This window comes from Protobothrops mucrosquamatus, unplaced genomic scaffold (genome assembly GCF_001527695.2).
Source record: "Protobothrops mucrosquamatus isolate PMUCROS unplaced genomic scaffold, P.Mucros_1.0 scaffold_180, whole genome shotgun sequence".
In the NCBI taxonomy this organism is placed as follows: Eukaryota; Metazoa; Chordata; class Lepidosauria; order Squamata; family Viperidae; genus Protobothrops; species Protobothrops mucrosquamatus.
Window position 1 is genome coordinate 52,790 of NW_015386256.1, and position 22,932 is coordinate 75,721.

General features: G+C 33.8%; 1 protein-coding gene across 1 annotated transcript in view; it reads left to right on the top strand.

The window, feature by feature from the left end:
- The window catches only part of ATG2B (autophagy related 2B), a 52,456-nt gene extending 35,231 nt beyond the window's left edge, over positions 1-17,225 (top strand). Inside the window, exons 27-42 of the mRNA XM_015823770.1 lie at positions 306-382; positions 875-1,045; positions 2,347-2,488; positions 4,555-4,757; positions 5,623-5,849; positions 6,360-6,468; positions 6,685-6,879; positions 9,573-9,674; positions 10,539-10,617; positions 10,772-10,976; positions 12,205-12,274; positions 13,256-13,338; positions 13,473-13,594; positions 13,747-13,901; positions 14,841-14,987; positions 16,073-17,225. Of these exons, the coding sequence (XP_015679256.1) occupies positions 306-382; positions 875-1,045; positions 2,347-2,488; positions 4,555-4,757; positions 5,623-5,849; positions 6,360-6,468; positions 6,685-6,879; positions 9,573-9,674; positions 10,539-10,617; positions 10,772-10,976; positions 12,205-12,274; positions 13,256-13,338; positions 13,473-13,594; positions 13,747-13,901; positions 14,841-14,987; positions 16,073-16,303 (2,318 nt within the window). The 3' untranslated portion in view covers positions 16,304-17,225. The remainder of the gene's footprint in view (positions 1-305; positions 383-874; positions 1,046-2,346; positions 2,489-4,554; positions 4,758-5,622; positions 5,850-6,359; positions 6,469-6,684; positions 6,880-9,572; positions 9,675-10,538; positions 10,618-10,771; positions 10,977-12,204; positions 12,275-13,255; positions 13,339-13,472; positions 13,595-13,746; positions 13,902-14,840; positions 14,988-16,072) is intronic.
- Positions 17,226-22,932: the final 5,707 nt, after the last annotated feature.

Consider the following 22,932-nt stretch of genomic DNA (forward strand, 5'->3'; position numbering starts at 1 on the left):
CCCCAGTTAACAGTCATTGGATGCAACTGAGCAAACTACTATTTAGGATTCACCCTGGAAATACAGAAATCTGTTGTTACTGAAGTATATTTGGCAGTTTACTTCATAAATTGGTACAAATCACATTAAACATGTATTGTATAATAGAAGAAAGGACAATAGTACAAAATGGTACATTGTTAGAGTTTTACTATACATTAATATAAAAACTGAATTTAAAATGTGTGAAGACTTAAGTAGTTTTCCTACTTAAGCCATATTAAAGCAGTTTAATAAATATATATTTTTATTCTTTTTTTTTCCAGATTATGTTCAAGTTATGGATATGGGACTGTTGGAACTGACCATAAGGACAGTGAAACCTCAATCTGGTGAAGAGAGGGTAAGTTAAAACATAAAAACAAAATTATTTATTTACAACTTTGACAAAATAAGGCTAATTTTGAACATATATATAATATATATAAAACATATATATCATTAGGGGGCTTATTTACAAATAAAGAGGGATTTATTTACAAAGAAAAATGAAAATCAGTAGGACTAGAATTGTATTGGATTCCTTAACATACATTTTTTTAGTTTTTCTTATCTTGTGTTTTTTTATTTTTATAAACATGATGAATATATCTTAATACTCCTTCCTCCTTCTGTTTTACCCAACAATAGTAACTTTGTGAGGTAAATTGGACTGAGAGAATGACTGATCCAAGCCGGTTTTCATGCTTACTGTTTCCTACTTTCTAGCCTGGTGCCTTAACCCCTAGACCAAATTGGGGGTCTTCTAAGCATATATGTTTTGTTTGTTGTTAGATATGAGTGTGTGTAGTTTTCATAGGAATCAAAAATGATCTTATTTTACTTTGTTGCCCAGAGCAATCCATATTTTGAACTACATTGTTCTAGTGATGTTATCCACATTCGAACATGCTCAGATTCATGTGCTGCATTGATGAATCTTATACAATATATTGCAAGTTATGGGGATTTGAATCCTCCTGCTAAAATGGAGTGCACTTCTGGAGTGACCAAACAGAACGTGAAGGTATGATTATATATTTCTCTTAACCCTTACCCCCCCCCCCAATCATGTAATTTTCATTGTTTAGTTTTGTCCGTATTAATACAAATTATTATTTATGCATTTATCTTTTTTTGAAGGGGAAGAAATATTTTTACTTCTTCATCTTAATTTACTAAGACAATGATTGGCAGATGTAGAAGAATACATTGACATCGACTTTTAATTCTAGAAAGAAAATTGCTACCAGAATTTTTTTAAAGGCCAGGCACAATTTTTTAAAGAAAAAAATGAAATTCCCAGTTAGAATTTTTCTGTTTCTATCTTCTTATTTTATTATTATAGTCATATATAATTCTTTCACAGAACAGTCAGTAAAATAGTGATTTGAATAGATCACAGCTGGCTGGTTATACATAACAAATGAAGACATTGACCCATTTTTGCCTAGGGGCTGCTGTATACTTTCAGTTTGACAGAGAAACTTACCAACAAATCAAAGATGTACTCATGGGATCACTGCTCATGATCATCATTAAATAACTTAACAGATTAACTTCCACTAACTATCAGGGCTTTTGTCAAAGCAAAGCTTTCATATGATGCTGGTTTAGACTAGATTTCCATTCTTACTTGTACCACGCAGGAAGTATTCTCTGATAACATTAAGCTACTTTTATCATACAATAAAGATTCTGGTTTTTATAACAGATTTATAATTTTTATGTCATATTTTACCCCGGAGTCACTCTCTTTACAATTTTATATACACAATGCTTTTATGTTATATTTGTCAGTTCCATGGCTTTTATCTTTATGCTGATGAAAACATGAGATAATGAGTAAATAAGTGAGAACAGTCAAAGTTTAAAATCAGCAAGGAATGTTGTGGCATCTTAAAGTATATCACATTTATTGTGAAATAATCTTTTATCAATGATAGATTGAGATTCTGAATGATAGTTTATGAAAGCTTAGATTACTATAAATGTGTTAGTCTATTGTAATAAAAACAGTAAAGCATTTGCATTCATAAACTGACTTACCTCTTTGAAAATAATCAATGGTTCATTTCATTTAGTTAAAAAAATGGTACTCATGTTCTTACTTACATATATTAATGTTTTAAATAAGGCAGCTAAGTCAAGTAAAGATGGAGGCATTTGGACACTAGATCACCAAGATTGCTTAAATGACTTTAATCTACTAGACCCCTTTATAATATATGGAGCAGTAGCCTTAAGATAGGATGTTCAGGAGTAACTTCTGAAGAAGTTTGTTGTGTGTCCATTTCAAATTTGGTTCTGTATAATTTTCTTATTTAGGCAGATGTTTCTAGTTGGCCACCTTCCCGAGGGCCAGTTCTTGCTGAAGCCGACCAACAAATTTTAAGTGATTTAATGAGTGATGCTATGGAAGAGATTGAAACCCAGCAGTTGATTTTCCCCTCTAACCTACAAGCTAATGGTAAATCTATTTGGACTTTATTTTTAATCAAAAGCTATTTAAGTTTCATATTTATTTTTTGAACATATTGCATTATGCTTATAATTTGTACACCTATAAGTATTAAATGTTTTATTAACACTTTAAGAAGGTTAAAAATTAATAGAATCTTATTCTATATTAAGACAAAAGAAAATCATTGGAAAAGCTAAGAGTACAAAAGCAAAGGAAAAAAAATAGAAAGAAGTAGTTTTTGATTTTCTTTACAACAGTTATAAGTACAGTGATAAATTTACGTCTTTTTCTATGGTTAGAACACAACTCTTATTTTTTCTATAATTATTCTTTCTAATCAAAACCATAAATCATAACTCTATTTTTCCATTTCATACAACAAATCTATAAGGGTTTCTAATCAGCCATAGACAGAGATACTGATTCTTTCTCTGATCAAAGAAGTCAGTTTGGCTGTTTCTTCATTATCTACCAACCATTGCTGCATTGTAGGTACCGTGTTGCCCCGAAAATAAGACCCACCCCAAAAATAAGCCCTAGCCTGATTTTTTTGGGGTGGGCCTAATATAAGCCTTACTGCAAAAAATAAGCCTAGGGGGCGTGGCCAGCACAACCAGCGGCAAGTATGCGGGGGCCGATGGTGTTCGGCAGCAACCACAGCCCATCAGCCCCTTGTTGCAGCGCAGGTAAGTCCAAGCACGGAGGCAGAAGTGGGAGGGGAAGGCAGGCAATCCAGACACGCCATGCCCTTTTTGCCCAGAGGAAGACTGGAACCTTTGTCTGCTTGTGAATGGGGCGCTTAGAAACCGAGCAATTCACTCCGTCTCCAAGTGCCCTATTTGCAAGCAGATGAAGCTTCCAGTGTCCGTCATTTCTCTGTCTGGACATAAAATGTTTGGGCGCCTATGGGGTGCTTGGAAATGGAGCACTCCGTTTCCAAATGCCCCATAGGCACCCAAACACTTTTTGCCCAGAGGGATACTGGAAGGTTGTCTGCTTCCAAATGGGACGCGTGGAAATGGAGCGATTAACCCGGTTCCCAAGTGCCCCATTTGCAAGCAGACAAACCTTCCAGTCTCCCTCTGAGCGAAAAGTGTTTGGGTCCCTATGGGGCACTTGATGCAGTTCCACTCCCCCCCCCCGAACTGCCTCACCTCATGGCGGCGGCATGGAGTAGCAGGCCACGTGGCCTGCTGCGAGTGGTCGCAGAAGTGGGCTGGCAGCCACACGGACTCCTGCTGGACAGGGCTGTCGGTGCTGTTGCCACAAGGGGAGGCAGGTATTGGGGAAAAAATAAGACATCCCCCCAAAATAAGTCCTACTGCCTCTTTTGGAGGCAAAACAAAAATAAAAAATAAGACCAGGTCTTATTTTCGAGGAAACATGAAAAATCTTGCTGCAATTATATATAAAAAGAAAGCAACATGTCTTTTTCCAATTGTTTGTCCATTAGTCTCAAAAGAAAACCCTCCAGTTTCAATTGTATATTAGTCTTTATAATCCTCTGAATTAGTGTATCGAATCTAAAACTTTCTGGCTTTTAACATATCCACACAGATGACAAAATATTCTTTCTTGTTCACATTTCCAATGTAAATTTGAGGTACTTTTAAACATTCTAGACAATTTCTTGGGTGACATATACCAATGATACATCATTTTATAAAAATTCTCCTTAAGATCATAACATAACGTAAATTTCAGCCACATATTTTCCCATTGTTCCATCTGTATATTATAGCCAAAAAATTTAACTCTATTTTATCCTATTTTTATTTCAAGCCATTCTTAAATGTCTTTACCTAAATTATTTTTAAAAAAATCTTTTAATTTTGTTTTACAGTCCTCCACTATTGCTTCTTTCTCTAACAACATTCCACATGTTTCAACAAAAAACAGTAACGATTGGGCACATTTTAAGAGTTTGGGTGACATGCTAAAGTATGATTAATTTCTGATCTTCTCACAGCCATATTAGTAAAGAATTGCATCTAGATGTACTCAGTCTATCTTGGTAATTTCTTGATTACATGGAAAAGTTTAAACTTTTTCAACTTTTTCTCTTCTTCTAGGAAGCATGGATGAAAAGAGTCAAACACCAGCACCAACATGTTCAGATCTTTTCCTATTTCCTGATGAAAGTGGGAATCTGTCCCAAGAGCCAAGCCCTGCCTATGCAACATTTACTCCCAACATGATTAAGGAAGTTATAGGGGACGCACCTTCTGAAAATGATGACTTTTGTATTCTTTTTGCACCAAAGGCTGTTATTTCTGTAAGAAACTCCTAATGTTATTAAAAAATCAGAAATTTTAAAATGGAAAGTAGATTTTGGGATATATAGATTGAATTATGGCTATTAAAATATTGTAAAATGACCATCTGGAAAGTCATTAACATTAATGTCAATAATAACAATATATACATTTGAAAAAAGTGGATCATATCACTGTAGAATGTAATAGAGTGATTGAATATAATATTAGTAATGGTATTTATTTATTCATCCATCCATTTAGAGGGACTTGGTCTAAATTAAAAAATTTCAGACTTTTAGCCAGGGCTTTTGGCTTGCATTAATAATGACTTTAGTTGCTTTTCGTATATATTAAGTGAGTTTTAAGTATTTTGTTTTGTCATTATTTTTGGTCCATTAGCTGTTTTATCGATTGTGAACTTAAGTTGTCTTGGATTAAGGAAATAAGATGAATTAGTTAATTTGGTTTTATTTTTGTTTTATTTTTTGACTGAATAAAAATAAAACCTAAATCAACGAAATACTAATTCCAAATTTTACCTCCCTTTTTACAGAATATTTTTGAGCATACTTGAAATCATATCTGTCTGTCTTTTCATCAGTTTGAATAATATAATTCACTGTTTCATTGTACATTAAGATTCTGAATAATTTGTAGTATTACTGTCCTTTTGAAAATATGTATCATATTTTTATAAATTTATACTTTATTTTTCTCAGTTCCAATTTTACATTTGACATTATTTCATTTAAGAAATATATAATTATGTTTATAATGCAAAAGAGGTTTCAAATTATAGAACCACTTCTGGAAGAATGAAAATGAAAAAAAAAATGGAAAAAGAAAAAATACGCATTCAGCTAATAGTCTATAATTCTTTAGGATAAGGAAGAAGAGCCAGTAGTGAAAACAATGGTTGAAGATGCTATTATAATAAAAGAAAACCATTTTAGTTTACCAGTGAAAAAGGCAGATACAAGCAAGACACCACTGCATTTTCCTGTTCCCCTCATGCGCTATGTTGTGAAAGAAATTTCACTCATTTGGCATCTTTATGGAGGAAAGGATTTTGGGAACATAACACCTACATCTCCAGCTAAAAGTTATATGTAAGTATTTCAGTACCAGTCCCTTATCTTTTTACACAGGAGCTGAGAATTAATTTAAAGAAACATAAACACCCTCTCAGTCATTTTCTTTTGTAACTGCAGCAGCAGCAATGAAAGACAGGAAGTGGTCTACCAGCCATGACCATGAGCTCCCTGAATGCATATGGATGACCATTATAGGTCATGGAGTACTAGAATGGATGTGTAATATAGGCCTGATAATTCGCCTTATATTAAACAGAAACGATTGCTTTTTAAATTGTAATTTGTTAAACAAAACATAATTAATGGCTTAGTTTGATGTGTGAATCTAGCCAAACTCTTACTTCCTTCATAATTGGAAATGTATTAGTTATGGAAAGAAGGAAATATGTTTCTGATGACAAGGTAGTACATTCAGTTTTGTTTACAAACTCAGATTGTGCACTGAATGAATCTGAGATCTGAATGAGTTGTTGTGAGGTAAACTTCTTATTTAAAGAGAAACATATTTTTTCTCTTCTTATCCAGTAGTCCTCAGAGTTCTCCTTCTCACACCCCAACAAGACATGGACGTAGTACTGCCTGTGGAGGAAAAGGAAGGAACCCCGACTTTTTGATAGAAATACAGTTAAGCAAGGTAAGAAGGGGAAATGACATTATTTTGTTTTATTTCTCTAAAACCTTAACCCAGGGCCGCAGGCTGGCGCGTCACGAGGAAACCGCGCCCATCCCATTGCCGGCAATGGGGGAAAAGTTCCAATACGTTGTGCGACGTCATGTAACGTCGCAAGTTTGACATGTCTGCTTTAATCTATCAAATTTGCCCTTTTTCCTGTCTCTTGTTTTTTTAAAGGTGAAATTCCAACATGAGGTATATCCCTCAGGTGAACAAGAGTGCGAACTCAGCATATTGGAACAACCTGTATCTCGTCAAATATTTATGGTTCAAGATCTTGAAATCAGAGATCGTTTGGCTACATCTCAAATGAATAAATTTCTTTATCTTTACTGTAGTAAGGAGATGCCTAGAAAAGCGCACTCTAACATGGTAAGAGCTGATAAACATTTGCTGAGAATTACAAAGGAAGATAATATGTTGAATTGTAGGCTACCCAGAGTCATTGATTGAGATAGACAGCTATAGAAATAAACAAATAAATAAATAGTAACCAAGTGCACTGCAGACGTATGTATTCTTTATCATCATTTACAGCTTATCAGTTCAAGATTATTTCAGAACCTTAAAGAGCTAAACATTTGGTGGGTGCATATTATTTCTTCCCTTTATTTCAGTTTCTTTTGATTTCTGTGGTGGAAATATATAAAGGTGTATTTTTCTCTATATTCATTAAATAATTTTATTTTCCTACTGAGCTTTACTTTTAAGTGTCACATAAAAGAGAAAAGATATTTGACTTTTTTAGACTTGTTTTGGGCATTTAAGACATGTATACCAACTTCTTAAGCTCTTGACTATCCCATTTAGAGAATGTATCAAACATGGCAATAAGCGTCCACCCTCAGATGGATACTTATTTATTTTATTTAGAAGAAAGGCTCCTAATGGATTTTTCAATCTCTATCATCTGCAGAACGCGGAAGCTGATTTTGGAATACTTCTTTTGGAAAATAGGCATATTTATCCAGAATGACTGGTATGCTAAGTTATCCAAATGATTGATAACTCAAGTCCAGTCTGACAATGCTTTAGCCAGAGTTTCTATTCCAATATTAACCGCCTCTTGCAGAATTACCATAACATGCTGACATAAATCAATATCTACACTCCTGATACCACACACATTTGATAGTGAAGAACTTCGTTTTTAACAAGAGATTGCTAGATCTAATGGCTAATTCATTATAATGAAAAATTGCACAAAACAGTAGCAAACTTTATTATAGTCTTAGATAAGAATAAAACTACTATTGCATACAATCGGTAAACATTGTAATCACAACATTTATCTCTAAGAAATCTAGAATTTGCCATATACATATATATCAGGGTTAATTTATTCTACCCAGATCAATAATCAATTATAATAATAAGGGAATGTTATTAATTGGGAACTACACATACTATTATTTTTAATTAGGTTTATAAATATTTGAGTAGACATAAATTACTAGCAACAAAATGTTCCTGTTCTCTCAAAGACATTTCTATCCATGTGCATTCCAGTAATGGTATAGATCCTAAACTCACCCATATAAATACACCTTAAAAGCTACCAACACACCCTGTGAATATGAAACTGGCTTTGTTCATGTTTGCCTTGTAGTGCAGGAAAAGAAACTGTGACTATTCAAAGAGATTACATATTTGTATGAATCCTCTATTGATTAAATGTCTATGGAGATTCTCAGTCATCCAAGTCATAGTTATCCCAAAGATGCTTTTTCACAAAGCAACTGGACTTCCTTGTTTTTCTTCGAAGATGTTTCGCTTCTCGCCCAAGAACCTTCTTCAGCTCTGACTGGATGGTGGGGAATGGAAAGATTTATACTCCTTGCAGACAGCTGGTCATTTTCATTCTTTTAGCTAGTCCTTAGTGCTACATGGAGGCTTATCTGTGTCTTCAAGGTCACCTGAGTAGTGCAAATGTGTGTGGAGCCTTCTTGGAACTGTTGAAAGGACTGTGTTGCAGACTGGAGATGGATGATGTTGTATCCCTCCCCCTCTGTTGAGAGAAGGCTGTTCGATTTTGACATAGACGGTCTCTTTGTCCCCTCTTTCAAACCAGCAGTCCTCTCTGTCCAAAATGTGAACTTTACTTTCTTTGAAAGAGTGGCCTTTGTCTTTTAAATGCAGATGGACTGCTGAATCTTGTCCTGAGGGGTTTGTTCTCCTATGTTGTGCCATATGTTTATGAAGTTGTTGTTTTGTTTCCCCAATGTACAGAACTGCACATGGCTCACTGTATTATACTGCATATACCACGTTGCTCAGTTTGTGTCTGGGTGTTTTATTCTTGGAGTGGACAAGCTTCTGCCTTAGTGTATTCTTGGGTATGAAGTGTGCACGTATGTTGTGTTGGCCGAAGATCCTCCTGAGCTTTTCCGATATTCCTACAATGTAGGGAATGACTAAGTTTTTTCGTTTATTGTTTTCTTCGTCTGTTATGGAGGAGCTCCTGCTGGGTCTTTTTTGAGATTTGATGAAGGCCCACTTGGGATAGCCACAAGCTCTGAGGGCTTCTTTAATTTGCTTTAGTTCTTTTTCTTTTCCATCTTTGCTGGTAGACAGGCCTTCAGCTCTATGGTGTAGGGTTCTGATAACTCCCATTTTGTGCTCCAGTGGGTGGTGTGAATCAAAATGTAAATACTGATCTCTGTGTGTAGGCTTCCTGTAAATTTCAATGTTAAGGCTTCTGTCTTCCTTAATGTATACAGCACAGTCCAGGAAGGCTAGACACACATTTGCACAGGTGACCCTGAAGACACAGATAAGCCTCCAGGTAGCACTAACAACTTGACTTGCTAAAAGTATGCAAATGACCAGCTGTCTGCAAGGAGTATAAATCTTTCCATTCCCCACCGTTCAGTCAGAGCCAAAGAAGGTTCTTGAATGAGAAGTGAAACGTCTTCAAAGAAAATCAAAAAAGTCCAATTGCCTCGTGAAAAAGCATCTTTGGGACCTCTACTGATTATTTATTTATTTAAGCAATTTATATGGGTGCACAAACGATCCCAACTGGTAAAAGGACAACATTAACTGATATATGTTTCATTTAACAGTTGACAGTTAAAGCATTGCATGTTCGTCCTGAGTCTGGAAGATCGCCACAAGAATGTTGTTTACGGGTATCTTTAATGCCGCTTCGTCTCAACATTGACCAGGTTAGTTAAGAAGACACCATGTTGGGGAGATGGGTGGAGCAGTAGCCACATTTTTTTCTCTTTGAAGAAAAATAATATTACTCACTTGGTTACCCTAGCTTATTATTATATTGTTTATCTTGCCTTTTTATATATGAGTCAATGCAACAAACATGCCTAATGCTCCTGCCTCCCATTTTCCGCAAAACAACCCTGTGAGGTGAGCTGAGAGTGACTAGCCCAAATTCACCCAGCTAGTTTTTCATGCTTAAAGCAAGCCTAGAACTCACAGTCTCCTGGTTTCTAGGCCAGCACCTTACCCATTATGTCAAAGCAGCTCTTTGTATTTGATACTCTTTCATTGATTTTAAAAGTATTGTAAATGTCTCTTTACTGTATGAATATTTTTAAAAAATACTGTGGAGAAATTAAAACTTGTTTTGAAACTTAGACAGCATGAGTCATGTGAGATATTGAGAATTGCATTGCCTCCATCTTTTGTAGGATATAGATATTTTTCTTTTAGCCAAACAAAATATAAGCAGTTATATATTGCGTGTGTTTGTGTGTGTGTGTGACATATACATATACATATACATGTATGTTTATGTAATTCAAATACGTATGATTGTAAGATAAACTTCATTGTTAATAATATAGTACTTTGGTTTATATTCCAAAATTCCATCTGACAAATGATTAGTATTTAGTATACTAATTAGTAGTATTACTAATAGGTAATTAGTAATAGTACTAATGCTGTTAATATTATGTATTACTATAACCAGTCAATACTATTATTAGTATTTTCCACCTCTGCATATAATCACATAATGAGCAAGGTAATAATTTCTTTTTCTTAGTATACTGCTTTCTATTTTCTAGGATGCCTTGTTTTTCTTGAAGGATTTTTTCACTAGCCTATCAACAGAAGTAGAAGTCCTAATGACTCCAGATCCTGAGGGTAAATATTCTGATGTAAAATCATATTATATATCATATATATTTAATATAAATTATATGAATTATATAAATATATAATTAATTTGAAAACAGCTATGTAGAAATAATGACTATTTGATTGCCTTGGATTTTAATATCAGTTATTTTATTTGCAGTTAAAAAGCCTCCTGGTCCCGAAGTAACATGTATTTTGCCCAGGCATCAGAGTGGTTTCAAAGAACCAAATCCAGTCATTTCTTTTTCATTACATAAGCCATCAAGTCAGAATGGAAGTGTTGATTCTGTGGATATGCTCAATGGGGATGACCATAATCTCTCACAGGAAGAGGCATCATTCAGTGATCAGCCAATATTTTTCAGGTACACATTGGACACCTGTGAACACCTTATGTCCTTTCAGGAAACCTTTTTGTTGTTGTTGTTGAAAACCATTATTTGTTTTCTGAATTTTGGTTGTTTGCAAATAGGAGGGACACTATCCAGTCAGTGGTTTCTTACCCCTACTCTAAAATGTCTGTCTTTTCTCATGTTACTTTTTCAAAAGCTCCGTTTTGGCACTCTGGCCTGTAAAATCAACTGGCTTCTTTCAGATGCTTGTAGTCATGACTGTTCTATGTATAGTTATATAATCACAGCTAAATATTTTCCTTCAGTAGACAGGACAGTTTGATTCACACATTTCTTCAATTGGTTATAATGTTTTGTATTAGATTGTATACTTATGGTTCCTAAAATACAGTGTGGACTTCATTAATTAAATATGGATGGTTATTAAAGGAGATAAAATAATGACTACAAGTACATGGGGAAAATGTGAAAATCTAAAAGGAAACTCCAAAACAACTACTAAAAACCAACCCAAAATTAACAGTGTTATAAAAGTCCACATATTTACTCTTTCTACACCCCCAATTTACAAAGAAAAAGCACCCAATTTGTGTACCAGCAGCTGAATTTGATAATTAGATATAAAATGAGCACCATATGAAAATCAGAGTGGATGTATTCTTACAGAAGAAAAACTGTTTCTCAATACTATGGCTTAAGTCAAAACTAGTGCTTAGAATGGGGATTAAACAGATTGGTAACCAAGGTTTATGTCCTAATCTGGATTTTTCTGTAATTTATTGTAACAAGGTTATTTTTTAAAGAAAGGACTTAGATAATTTTTTCATTTTTATCAAAGTGTATTGTAATATGAAATAAAAATGAAAACAAGGATCAGAAAAGAAAGAGAAATGAGAGGAGGAATAAATGCAAGGGTATACTATAGAAAAAAAAAAATCAGTGACTTCTGACTTTTTTCAGTGCACTAGAGTACTTCTTGCTTTACATTTCTAGTAGATACAAGCCACTTCTGTAACAGTTAATCTAATCATCTAAACCTCAGATTACTTAGATAATAATAAAGGCTGGAGAAAGGCCCCGTGTTAAAAAAAGCCACTTAATTCTCCCAAAACAGTGCTGATTTTAAAAGCACCCACAGATTAAGATCATGATACTTGTGAATATTGTCTTTATCATGCATTCTCATTTTTCCCCTGAACGTTTTTCTGTGTATCATCTTACCACTTCTCTTTCCTTTCAGAGAGTTTCGATTTACATCAGAAGTCCCAATACGTCTTGATTATCATGGTAAACATGTGTCTATGGATCAGGTTTGTTAAATCTTACACTGACAGATAAAATTTCTTTCATCCATTAATCATGTGGGTTCATATTTGCCTGTTTTAGTAATACCAAACAATTTTTCAGATCTTAATATAATACAAAGATGAATTAGAATAATTCCACACCAAGTTAGAAATTTAATACCGCACAAAGAATTTAACCAGCCATTTTTGAAAACTTCTGATTTTAAAGAACGAACCACCTGTTTTTCTAAAAGATTCCTGTTTTTCACTAGGATATTTGCTCTGTTTTCTAGCCTGAAATAAACAATGAGACCCTTTAAAATCAATTGCTTTCCCCCCCAGTTTATTCATTAGCTTTTTAGACTACTGATCTTATGACACACAGCCAATTTGCAGAAAAGAAAGCATCTATGCTGGGATAATATAATGTGAAATGTAAATATACCAATTCCTATGACATTATTCTACTTAGTTTTTAAAAAGCTCACTGGAAGAAGCTTTATTTTGAGCAGCTTCCAGAAAGCCAATATAGTTGAAGCAAGCCTACCCTTCTTAAAAAGTGATTGTTCCCTAGGAGAATAATACATATGGAATTTGGGAGCAATATCTGAAAAGTAATCACCCATAAGACAGGTACTATATTAAAAAAACCAAGTTGGGTTTATTTTGGATTGCCATTATAGGTAGTCCTCAGATTACAACCACTCATTCAGCCATTGTTCAGAGTTACAATAGCGCTGAATGAGGGGGACTGGTCTATAAAGTTACAACTTTTACAGCATCCCACAGTCATGTAATAACCACAAGCAAATCAGTGGGCAAACCAGAAGGAGGTTGAACATCACTGCTGCTATCATTTTTTTTGCCTGCCTGTTCACAGGATCCATGCACCTGCCCACATCTCTTACAGTCAACTATTAAATGAAAATAGGCATAATATATGAATGAAGGATTTCTATGAGTTTATGTTGAATTTATAGATGAATTGACATATTTAATTTTCAGGGCACATTGGCTGGTATTCTGATTGGTCTCGCTCAATTAAATTGCTCCGAATTAAAACTGAAGAGACTTTGTTATCGACATGGGTAAGCTTACTTAATGATCATGTTTATTTGAATAGTTAATCTCTATCAACAAAACATACAAAGCAGTTTAATTTCTTTCAATTTTCAGATGTCAGTAGTTTGTGTATGTGTATTAATAATACTATTTATTATAGGTTGCTGGGTGTTGATAAGCTGTTTTCTTATGCCTTATCTGAATGGCTTAATGACATCAGAAAGAACCAACTACCAGGTATTCTTGGAGGTGTTGGGCCAATTCATTCATTAATTCAACTAGGTAAGGCTGTAAAATATTCTTGACATTTTTTCAAAATTATTATTATTTGTATTATTAAGAGCACTTCAGTTTAAATACATATATGTGAATGAAGAAATACTTGAAAATACTTGGCCATATTGGTTATTCGTAATGTTCTCTCTTTGATTCAGTTCAGGGCCTGAAAGATTTGGTGTGGTTACCAATAGAGCAATACCGAAAAGATGGCCGTATTGTGAGGGGCTTCCAGAGAGGAGCAGCTTCTTTTGGTACATCTACCGCAATGGCAGCATTAGAACTGACAAACAGAATGGTTCAAACCATACAGGTATACTTTCCATTTATTCTTGGTGACAGTCAAAGACTATTTTTTGCTTAATTTTGAAGCACATAAAATATTAGAACATACATAAACATACAAGGCTTCAACTGATCAATAAACTAAGGTGACTGTCACATACTTAATTTGGATAAGGGAAGTTCTAGCCTATAACAAAGAATAACTTCAAGGATTTGGAACAATATGTGAATGGATTAGATTTTTTGTTAGATTGATTTCATTCAAAACTAGACGAATGCCCATTGAGCTGATACACAACATGGAAGGTAGTAAAGGGAACCTTAATATTGTCACTGCTACGTGGGATGCATGTTGTAGTCTACATCAATTCCATGTTGACAAAATAATTAAGCAGAAAGCTGATTTTGGCTTGAGGCTTCCAACAGGCTCCGAGAGTTACATGTATGTATGATTTTCTAAGCACTAGCAATGGTGTAATAATCTGATTTGTTCCTTCTAGCATAGTTATTTTTAATGGTTTTTAAATTGTTTTAACCCTCTATATCAGGCAACTTTAAAAATCAATTAGATACATAAATAAAAACACCCACATGAGATATTTCATCCCTTTAAGACTTCATAGCAGCTATCTAAATTATGCAGGATAAAGTAAAAAAATGTATTTTGAGCAATTGTCTTGATATTGACAATAAGGTTCAAATACATTTCATTTCTTTGAGAATAGTTGTGCTCTTTAAATTTCAATACCCAATCTTGAACTTCTGTAAATAACTTTTTGAAGCATATCTTATAAACGTTTATTACATTATATTAATTATTATGTGTTACAGTAAGATACATGTTATATTAAGACCTGAGGCTTGACAGTGCATGTTAGGGATGAAGCATTGTTATAATTCATAAACCATTGTTTATTCTTTGTTGTATTAATAATATATTGTTATTTTTATTGAAATTGAAATCTAGGCAGCTGCAGAAACAGCTTATGACATGGTTTCCCCTGGGCCTAGCTTAAATGAGACAAAGAAGATCAAACGGCTTTCTCGTCGTCTAGCTTACCAGCCTGTGGATCTTCGTGAGGGTGTGGCAAAAGCATACAGTGTTGTAAAAGAGGTAAAGTTAAATTAATTACTAAAGAATCTTCTCTTTTGTTGGTAGATTGTATCCTTCTGGTTGCTTGCTATAATTTGAGATATATTTGTACTAGCTCCTAAGTATTAAATTAAAAACAATATTAAAAATAATAAAAACATGGGAGGAATGGAAAAGAAAAGCTGAAATAAACATTCCATCCAGCATTCATACAGAAAAGGCCTAGGTGAACTAATTAGCAATATATGGATGATAGTTACTATGTTGTCCTTAGCTAGTAAAAATATACTTGATATACCAGAGTAATAGTATACTGGACTAGCACATTAGCGTCAGTAGTAAACCTTCAGTGACAAAATGACTCTGGAAGCCCCCCCCCCAAACTGCATACAAGCTCTTAACAGAAGGCAGGTTCATAGAGAAAAACCTTTCAAATCCATTCCCAGAAATAACCTACCAACAAAATCTTAATCTTGTCAGGATTCAGTCTCAGTTTACAGATCTAAGATGATCATCTCAGTATAAGTATTTATTCTTCAGCAATTTTGAGACTTGACATCTTTAAGGGTATCCCCAAAACAAGAATTGTCTAGCATAAACATAATTTTAATTCTTGGATTTTTGCTGTATTTAGATAATTTCCTTTAATATTACAAAAATTTCAAAAAATGCGTAACATTTCTAATTATTTTGTACAGTAATGTCACTGTGTTAATCAGTTTTTTATGATCACAAAGTTTGATAGCAGATTTTCCCTTATATCAAATTGATTTGAAAATTCGGGTAACTTTAGTCAGCAAATTAGTATTATTTAACTCCTTCATCCCCAAAAGGAGAGATGTCATTTCTTCTGAAAACAGTTTGTTGAATCCAGATTGCTCAAAAACAATCAATAGTAGTGTTGCAGAATGTTGATTCGTTGTATAACCTCTGTATGGGAAGGCAGTGCCAGTTCTCAGGTAAAACTGAGGGGGTTGGTTGAACAAGATCCTTAGCCTAGAAAACTGATGATCTAAATCTCCGAAAGGGTTTTTGGAGAAGTGACTTTATTAGACAAGACTGTTCAACTCCACTTACATTGTTTTGTATGTTTGTAATTTTCTCAGGGGATTACAGATACGGCACATACAATTTATGAAACTGCTACACGTGAACATGAAAACAGAGGGGTAACTGGAGCAGTAGGAGGAGTTCTCCGCCAGATTCCGCCAACTGTAGTAAAACCGCTAATAGTTGCAACAGAAGCTACATCAAATGTTTTAGGAGGCATGAGAAATCAAATAAGGCCTGATGTACGTCAGGAGGAGTCTCAGAAGTGGCGTCTTGAAGAAGATTAATATGTTAAATATATTTAAAATGCAGAGATTGGGAATCTGGAAGAAACAATTTCCTCATGGTAATTTAAGATGGGGACATACCTTTTCCATATGCTCATCTCAGGAATTTAATAGTGTATAAACATATTTGATGTCAAAAATTGGATTATTCCTATAGAAAAACAAGTTTGGTATTTTAGTCATTGGCATAATGCATGTTCCCAGTACCTGCTGGTCCGTGCCAAACAAGGTCACCAATGTGTTGCCAAATCCATAGTGGGTTGGTTTGTGACTAGGTACCATATCTTCCTCAAGATATGTGTTGGAATCTTTAATTTTTCCTTTGAAGCAACACCCCATCAGTTACTCTGAGTGTACATGTAAGTTTTAAAAGATTCCCAAGCTTAGGGCTGTATCAGTTCCCTTTTGTAACAGGGTAGAATTTGACACGAGAAAGGTCATTTCAGGATATTAAAAATTAATTGAATTTTCAACTATTTTCTGATTGTTACTTTGCCTTTCATGCAGCACTTAAAAAAGAGGACAATCTGTCTTGATACCTAATCAAAATGTCATTTTCGTATAATTGTGAAGATTAATTGTGTTGACTACATACTGAATTCCTCCTTTTGTGGAGATCCGAGCAATCTGAATGTTGCAGACATGTTCTGTTGTTTTGCACTTTAAAGAATTTAGCCTGTACATTGCTTTTTTTAAATAGCTAATAAAATGAACTTTGTGGTTTATCCTAATATGATTTCAGCATTTATGCAAGTTATTTATAAGACAAACTACTACATGGTTGTCAGTGACAATAAAAATGGATTATGGTGCTTAAAAGTATTCAGGTTTGCTGTGTAGCATCAAAGATTGCAAGATATATGCACTTGCACATATACACAAATAGCAACTATAAAGGAAGAGTGGTTTCTTGAAATAAAAATATTGGTAATTGTATGTTAGTATGGATTTTTGTTTCAGCTTAAAAACCGTTGCGTGTTGCAGTATATTTTCCTTCAATTTTCCCTATAAGAAAATTAATTTCACAAGATTTTAAAATGTACTGCTTCTTTTCTAGTGGTTTCTTTAATTGTTTTGTCTCCAATCCTACTTTTTTCTAAGTCCAACCCAATAAGACAGCCAATCCTGTGCAGAGTTCAATAATAATAATATATATGCAGAAAAGTTACTACTATAGATTCCTGTTAACAAAAACAGAAAAACCATCCCAAACCTTTGCATTGATGAAAAGTATAATTCAGCTATCTCTTCCCAACAAAATTTCCATTATTTATTAATTTAAGTATTTGGAAAACAAACAAGCTATTTGTAAGTTTAATAAACTTTAAAAAGCCTACTAGCTGGAGATAGACAAATAGTATGTTTCTATGCATGTGCTATAGACAGAAACTTGAGTATCTTGCAGTTCTGGTGGATATAGATGCTAATAGAATAAAGAATGCCATGAAATCTTGGTGCATGAGTAAATTCAGCAATATAAAAGTCAAGTGTGTGTGTTAATAAGAAAATTGCATACTAACTTACTATCCTCTTCATCCAGTATTTATATTTATGACATTAATCATAATAACTAATCCTAAGACATTTGGCATTTGCCCCTAGAAGAATTCTTATGAGTTCAAAACATTGCCTGATTGTCATACAAGGTTGTGATCATCTAAGTTGGATGCTAAAAGTCCTTTATAAAATCATTTAATATCAGTTAATTATTCTCTTTCCATAGTGATTGCAATATCAGCAAAAACACCAAACTATAAAGCAGCAAGTTTTATTGATTTAGGACATAAACACCATATGTGTACTGAGTGCATTACTAAAAGCATCTACTATTAATAGTAATTTAGGTAGGTGGCCATGCCTTGTTGCAACTTAAGATGATATGTAAAGAAAGATGTGTTGATAAACTTTCAGGGAGTGTTTCTAATAAGGACTAACTTTATCATAGGAACAAATCAAAATCTTAATGGTTATTTTTTTAAAAAAGGATTTTTCTTAGTGAATTTCCAAACCACATTGTAACTACTAATTATTATTTTGTAATAAAAATAATGATGTGCTATTTGTTAATTGCCCTTTAAGGATTTTATCCAAGCCCTAGTTATGGCTAAATTACATTATATGCTGAATAAGTGAGATGAACCAGGTCATGATAATCCTGACTTCCTGATGTTGCCCTTTTTGGGACCTGGAGGCATCTGCTTATAGTCAAGCAAATTGCTATGTACTTCTCATTGCTCATCACTGGCTGTCCAAAAATTTAAACGCAGGACAAGTAGATATGTTTTTGTCCCTTGTATCTTTTGTGTGTTGGCACTTTCTTTGCCAATTTTTATTAGCTCTTTATTTGGCTTCTTAGTTCCAGTGTTAAACAAGCAAACAAAACAATCCAACATTTACTTTTTAAATATGTATGCTATATAGATAGTTAACATTTCTTGCTATTGTGCAGTGATAAAATCTCTAAAAGTGACAGTACAAATAAGAGCATGGTATGTGTTTTATTGCTTTGCTCACTCTGAGTCATTCATGATTGCCGGAGATTGTTTATTTCATTAAATTTATTACAGCCACCGACTTGAGCAGGCTCTGGTGGTTTACAAAATGTAATACTGGTTAAAATAATAAAAACACAGACAAAACAGCCTGGATTAAAAACATCCATTGAAACATACCAATGCAGCCACACACCCCCTCCAAACACATTGTTTGCAGGCCTGGGACTAAAGCCAGGTTTTCACTCTTGTAAGAGACACTATTCCTTAAAAAATACTAACATCAAAACTCTTGATGTAGGTTAAGAGTGTCCAACCTTGGCAACTGTAAGACTTGTGGACTTAAACTCCCAGAATTCCCTAGCCAGCATAGACTTAAAGTTCACAATCTTAAAGTTGCCAAGATTGGACACCACTTTTGTAGATGATAATGGGAGTATTTGATGTACAGTGACAAAATCATGAGTTCCTGTTAAAGCACCCTTGTGTATATTCAAAATACCTTACGTGAAGACTGTATAGGTTTCCCTTGATTCTAAAAAAAAGTTGCTAACAACTCCTGATCTCTGATTTTGAAACAATATATCTAGTTCCTACAAATTGAACAATTCATTTTTCTCTCAAAGTGTTACCTGGTGATAGTTTAGCTTTAAAACAGGTGGGCTCATTAGAATACAATTAGCAGAAAGTGAATAGAATTGTCAGATACTATGGAGTGATTCAAAGTATAAGGGTTTCATGTATTTATCTAAAGAAAGCACTTAGAAAAAAAGTATATCCCCTACAAACATGAAACTTCATAGCCATAGAATAACCATGGGCCATAATTGATAAGGCATTTATATTTTGTCCTTTGCTGAAGAACCATACTTAGTTTGTATTAATGTCATTTTATTTAACATTTTTTAGTGACTTAAACCATAAAAAGAATTCCTGGAATTTTGTATCTCACATCAGCTGGAGATGTAAAAAAAATGAATCTATTTCAAATGAAGCATTTAGGCAACCTGTAAATGTGATAACTATTTTTATTTGTATCATACTTGTAAAATAATAGTAACAATTAAGGCTAAATGTATATTACAAAATAGCATCATAGCAATAGAATTTTGTTTTCAACACTAAAAGCAGGTTGGTGTTTGCCTTCTTGGATTATTTATTATTTCACTTCATCTATCACCAGCCTAATAGAATTTATGCTTTTGAGAGCCAATCTGATGTGCTGAAAAAGCTGAATCATGTTTACATTTTGAAATCGTTAGCTCATTACCAATAGTAATGATTCACTTCTTCTGGATTTCTGATACAAAAAAAAAACATTGCTCAAGAAGATACGCTGTTTGTATACGTGTGTATTTTTACTTATATTTGTCAATTACTTTCTGTGGTATCATTTGTATATAGTTACTAGTGCAAAGCAGCTGTATAATCATATGAAAAGCAGAAGCTTCTCTGGAAATAGAAAATAGTTGTATTCTATTTTTCTGTATACTTCTAAATCACTGTAATGCCTCCCTCCTCCAAGCTACATTTGAGCATAGCTCATTTATCACTAGTTTTGATGCATATTCAATAATAGAGACTTTATATTAACAAGATATTCTGTCCATAACTTTTTCAACTGGTGGTCATTATCAAAATAAACATAAACTGCTTCATGTGAATGTTTTTGTATGAGTATATTAGCATGTGGTTTACTTCTTTTCTTATAATCTTCCCGGACGGAATTAAACTAAGACTGTTACATTCCACAGAACACAGCAGGCCCATCTCATTTGCAGAATTCAACACATTAAATTGGAACCCAAAGGACAGTATGCCTAAAGGCAAGAATATCTACACTACAGCATTTAATAGCGAGACGGGACATGAATTAGTAAATAAGCCAGTATAGCTCAAATACTATTGTCAGTATTTGTTACTAATTTATCCACTACAGTGCTTCACTTAATTGTGACAAGAAAGGTCATGAAATGGGGCAAAACGTACTTAACAAATGTTTCACTTAGCAATAGAAATTTTGGGTTCAATTGTGGTCATAAGTCAAGGACTTTCTGTATTATTGGTCTATTCTTTTTTTGTATTTATTATTTTCATATCTCATTCCTCTTTTCCCATTTTTTTTTCTGAATTAGTATATATAACTGAATACTGTATGTTTGCTAATTTTAAATATTTCATACATCTGATGAATGGACTTTATTATATTCATAATAAATATGTTAGGTTTTTTTAAAAAGATATTTCCTATTAACACAGTATTGCACCAATAATTTAAATCCCCTTTTCTTGGATTCCATTTTAATTTTGCGCTTTGATTGGATATCTAACACATGAAAGACTGTCATATATGGTAGAACTGACTTAAAATGTTCACTTCTGTATTCATTTATTAAGATATAATGGTTGAACAGTAGAGGGAGCACAATATCTATTTGGTTTTTCTTTGTTCAGCTTTTTAAGACTATAGGTAGTCCTCAACGTATGACCACAATTGAACCCAAAATTTCTGTTGTTGAGTGAGATGTTTGTTAAGTGAGTTTGGCCCATTTTACGACTTTTCTTGCCACAGTTGTTAAGTGAATCACTGCAGTGGATAAGTTAGTAACCTGGTTGTTAAGTGAATCTGGCTTTCTCATTGACTTTGCTTGTCAGAAGGTTGCAAAAGGGGATGACATGACCCCGGGTACATAGCAAAGGTCATAAATATGAATCAGTTGCCAATCGTCTGAATTTTGATCATGTGACCATAGGGATGCCTCTAAGGTCGTAACAACAAAAAACAATCATAAGTCACACTTCACTGCTATTGTAACTTTGGGCAGTTACTAAACGAACTGTTGTAAGGCAAGGACTACTTGTCTATGGAGATTCTCAGCCATCCAAGTCATGGTTGTCTCAAAGTACCTTTGAACTGAGGGCTACCTGTATTAGCACAAAATAGCTTGATTTATTTTTGTTACTGTCTTAAATCTAAAAAAAAATCAATTTGTACAAGTTGTGCTTTTAGGTTGCACCATGCCAGACTAGCAGATTGAAGATTATCTTCTGTCACTGCTCTTTCTGTCCTAGAATTGTAAGAATTTATGATTATGTAGCTACGGTTTCAGAGAATAACAAGTGACCAGTGAGCTTCCACTTCTCATACATTTTGCTTGCTCACACAGAAATAAAAGACAAAATAAGCAATGTTTTTTTGTTTCTTCAGGTTTTCAATGTCTGCTAACTTGGAAAGTTAAATGAATAGCAAAGGAGGAATAGCAGTCTCCATAGATAGTTAATCTTCACGCACCCCATGGTGTATATCGTAGCAGGAGTCTAACATTACTGGCTCGTAATGCTGGTTGCTAACACAAAAAAGCAATTTTCTTTTAAAATAATAATAAAAATTAAAGTAATTATTAGCCATTATCCATAATATGCAAAATATCATCATGCACATATGTTGTATTTTTATTATTTCTTATAAAGCTGTGATTTAAAAATCCATCATCGGTTGTATTTTTCAAGATTAATTTTATGGCAGTGTTAATTTGTTAAAATTTCTTTTGCAGAATTACTAGTTTCAGCATCTTATAACTGCATTGTAACATGGTGAACAGGGAAGATCCCCTGAGCTATTTAAACAATTGAGTAATATCTGGGTTGAGGTGACTCTTAAGAAGCAGTGAAATGTCTCGCTTGCTTTATCCTAAAATTCCTCTTAAAATTTAGAAAATGAAAATGGCAGGGTTCTTTTCCAAAATATTTTAGTAGGCCAATGGCTACATTGCTAAGGAAAGCTATCACCCAAGAGGAACATCAGCCCAAAGAGGTAAATTGTACCCTTTGTAATATAAAATACCTGATCAAGGTGAGTTAAAGTTGTCTCACCCAGGCTAACAAATAATACTGAGATATTTTGACTAATGGTCTTGATAAAATATTAGGTAGCTTCCTCTGCTAATCAATAGATTATCAAACTCATATCTTGTAAGATTTCAGAAACTGTCTCAAGACAGTACTTCAAATTTCCTGCTAATCTGGAGTGCAGAGATGTCAGCAAATGGTGGTTAAAAAAAGTCTTCCTCATTTGGGTAACATTTCAGCTGCACCATTTTGGCCACCCATTTTAACGTTGGAAATTGATTTCAGTGA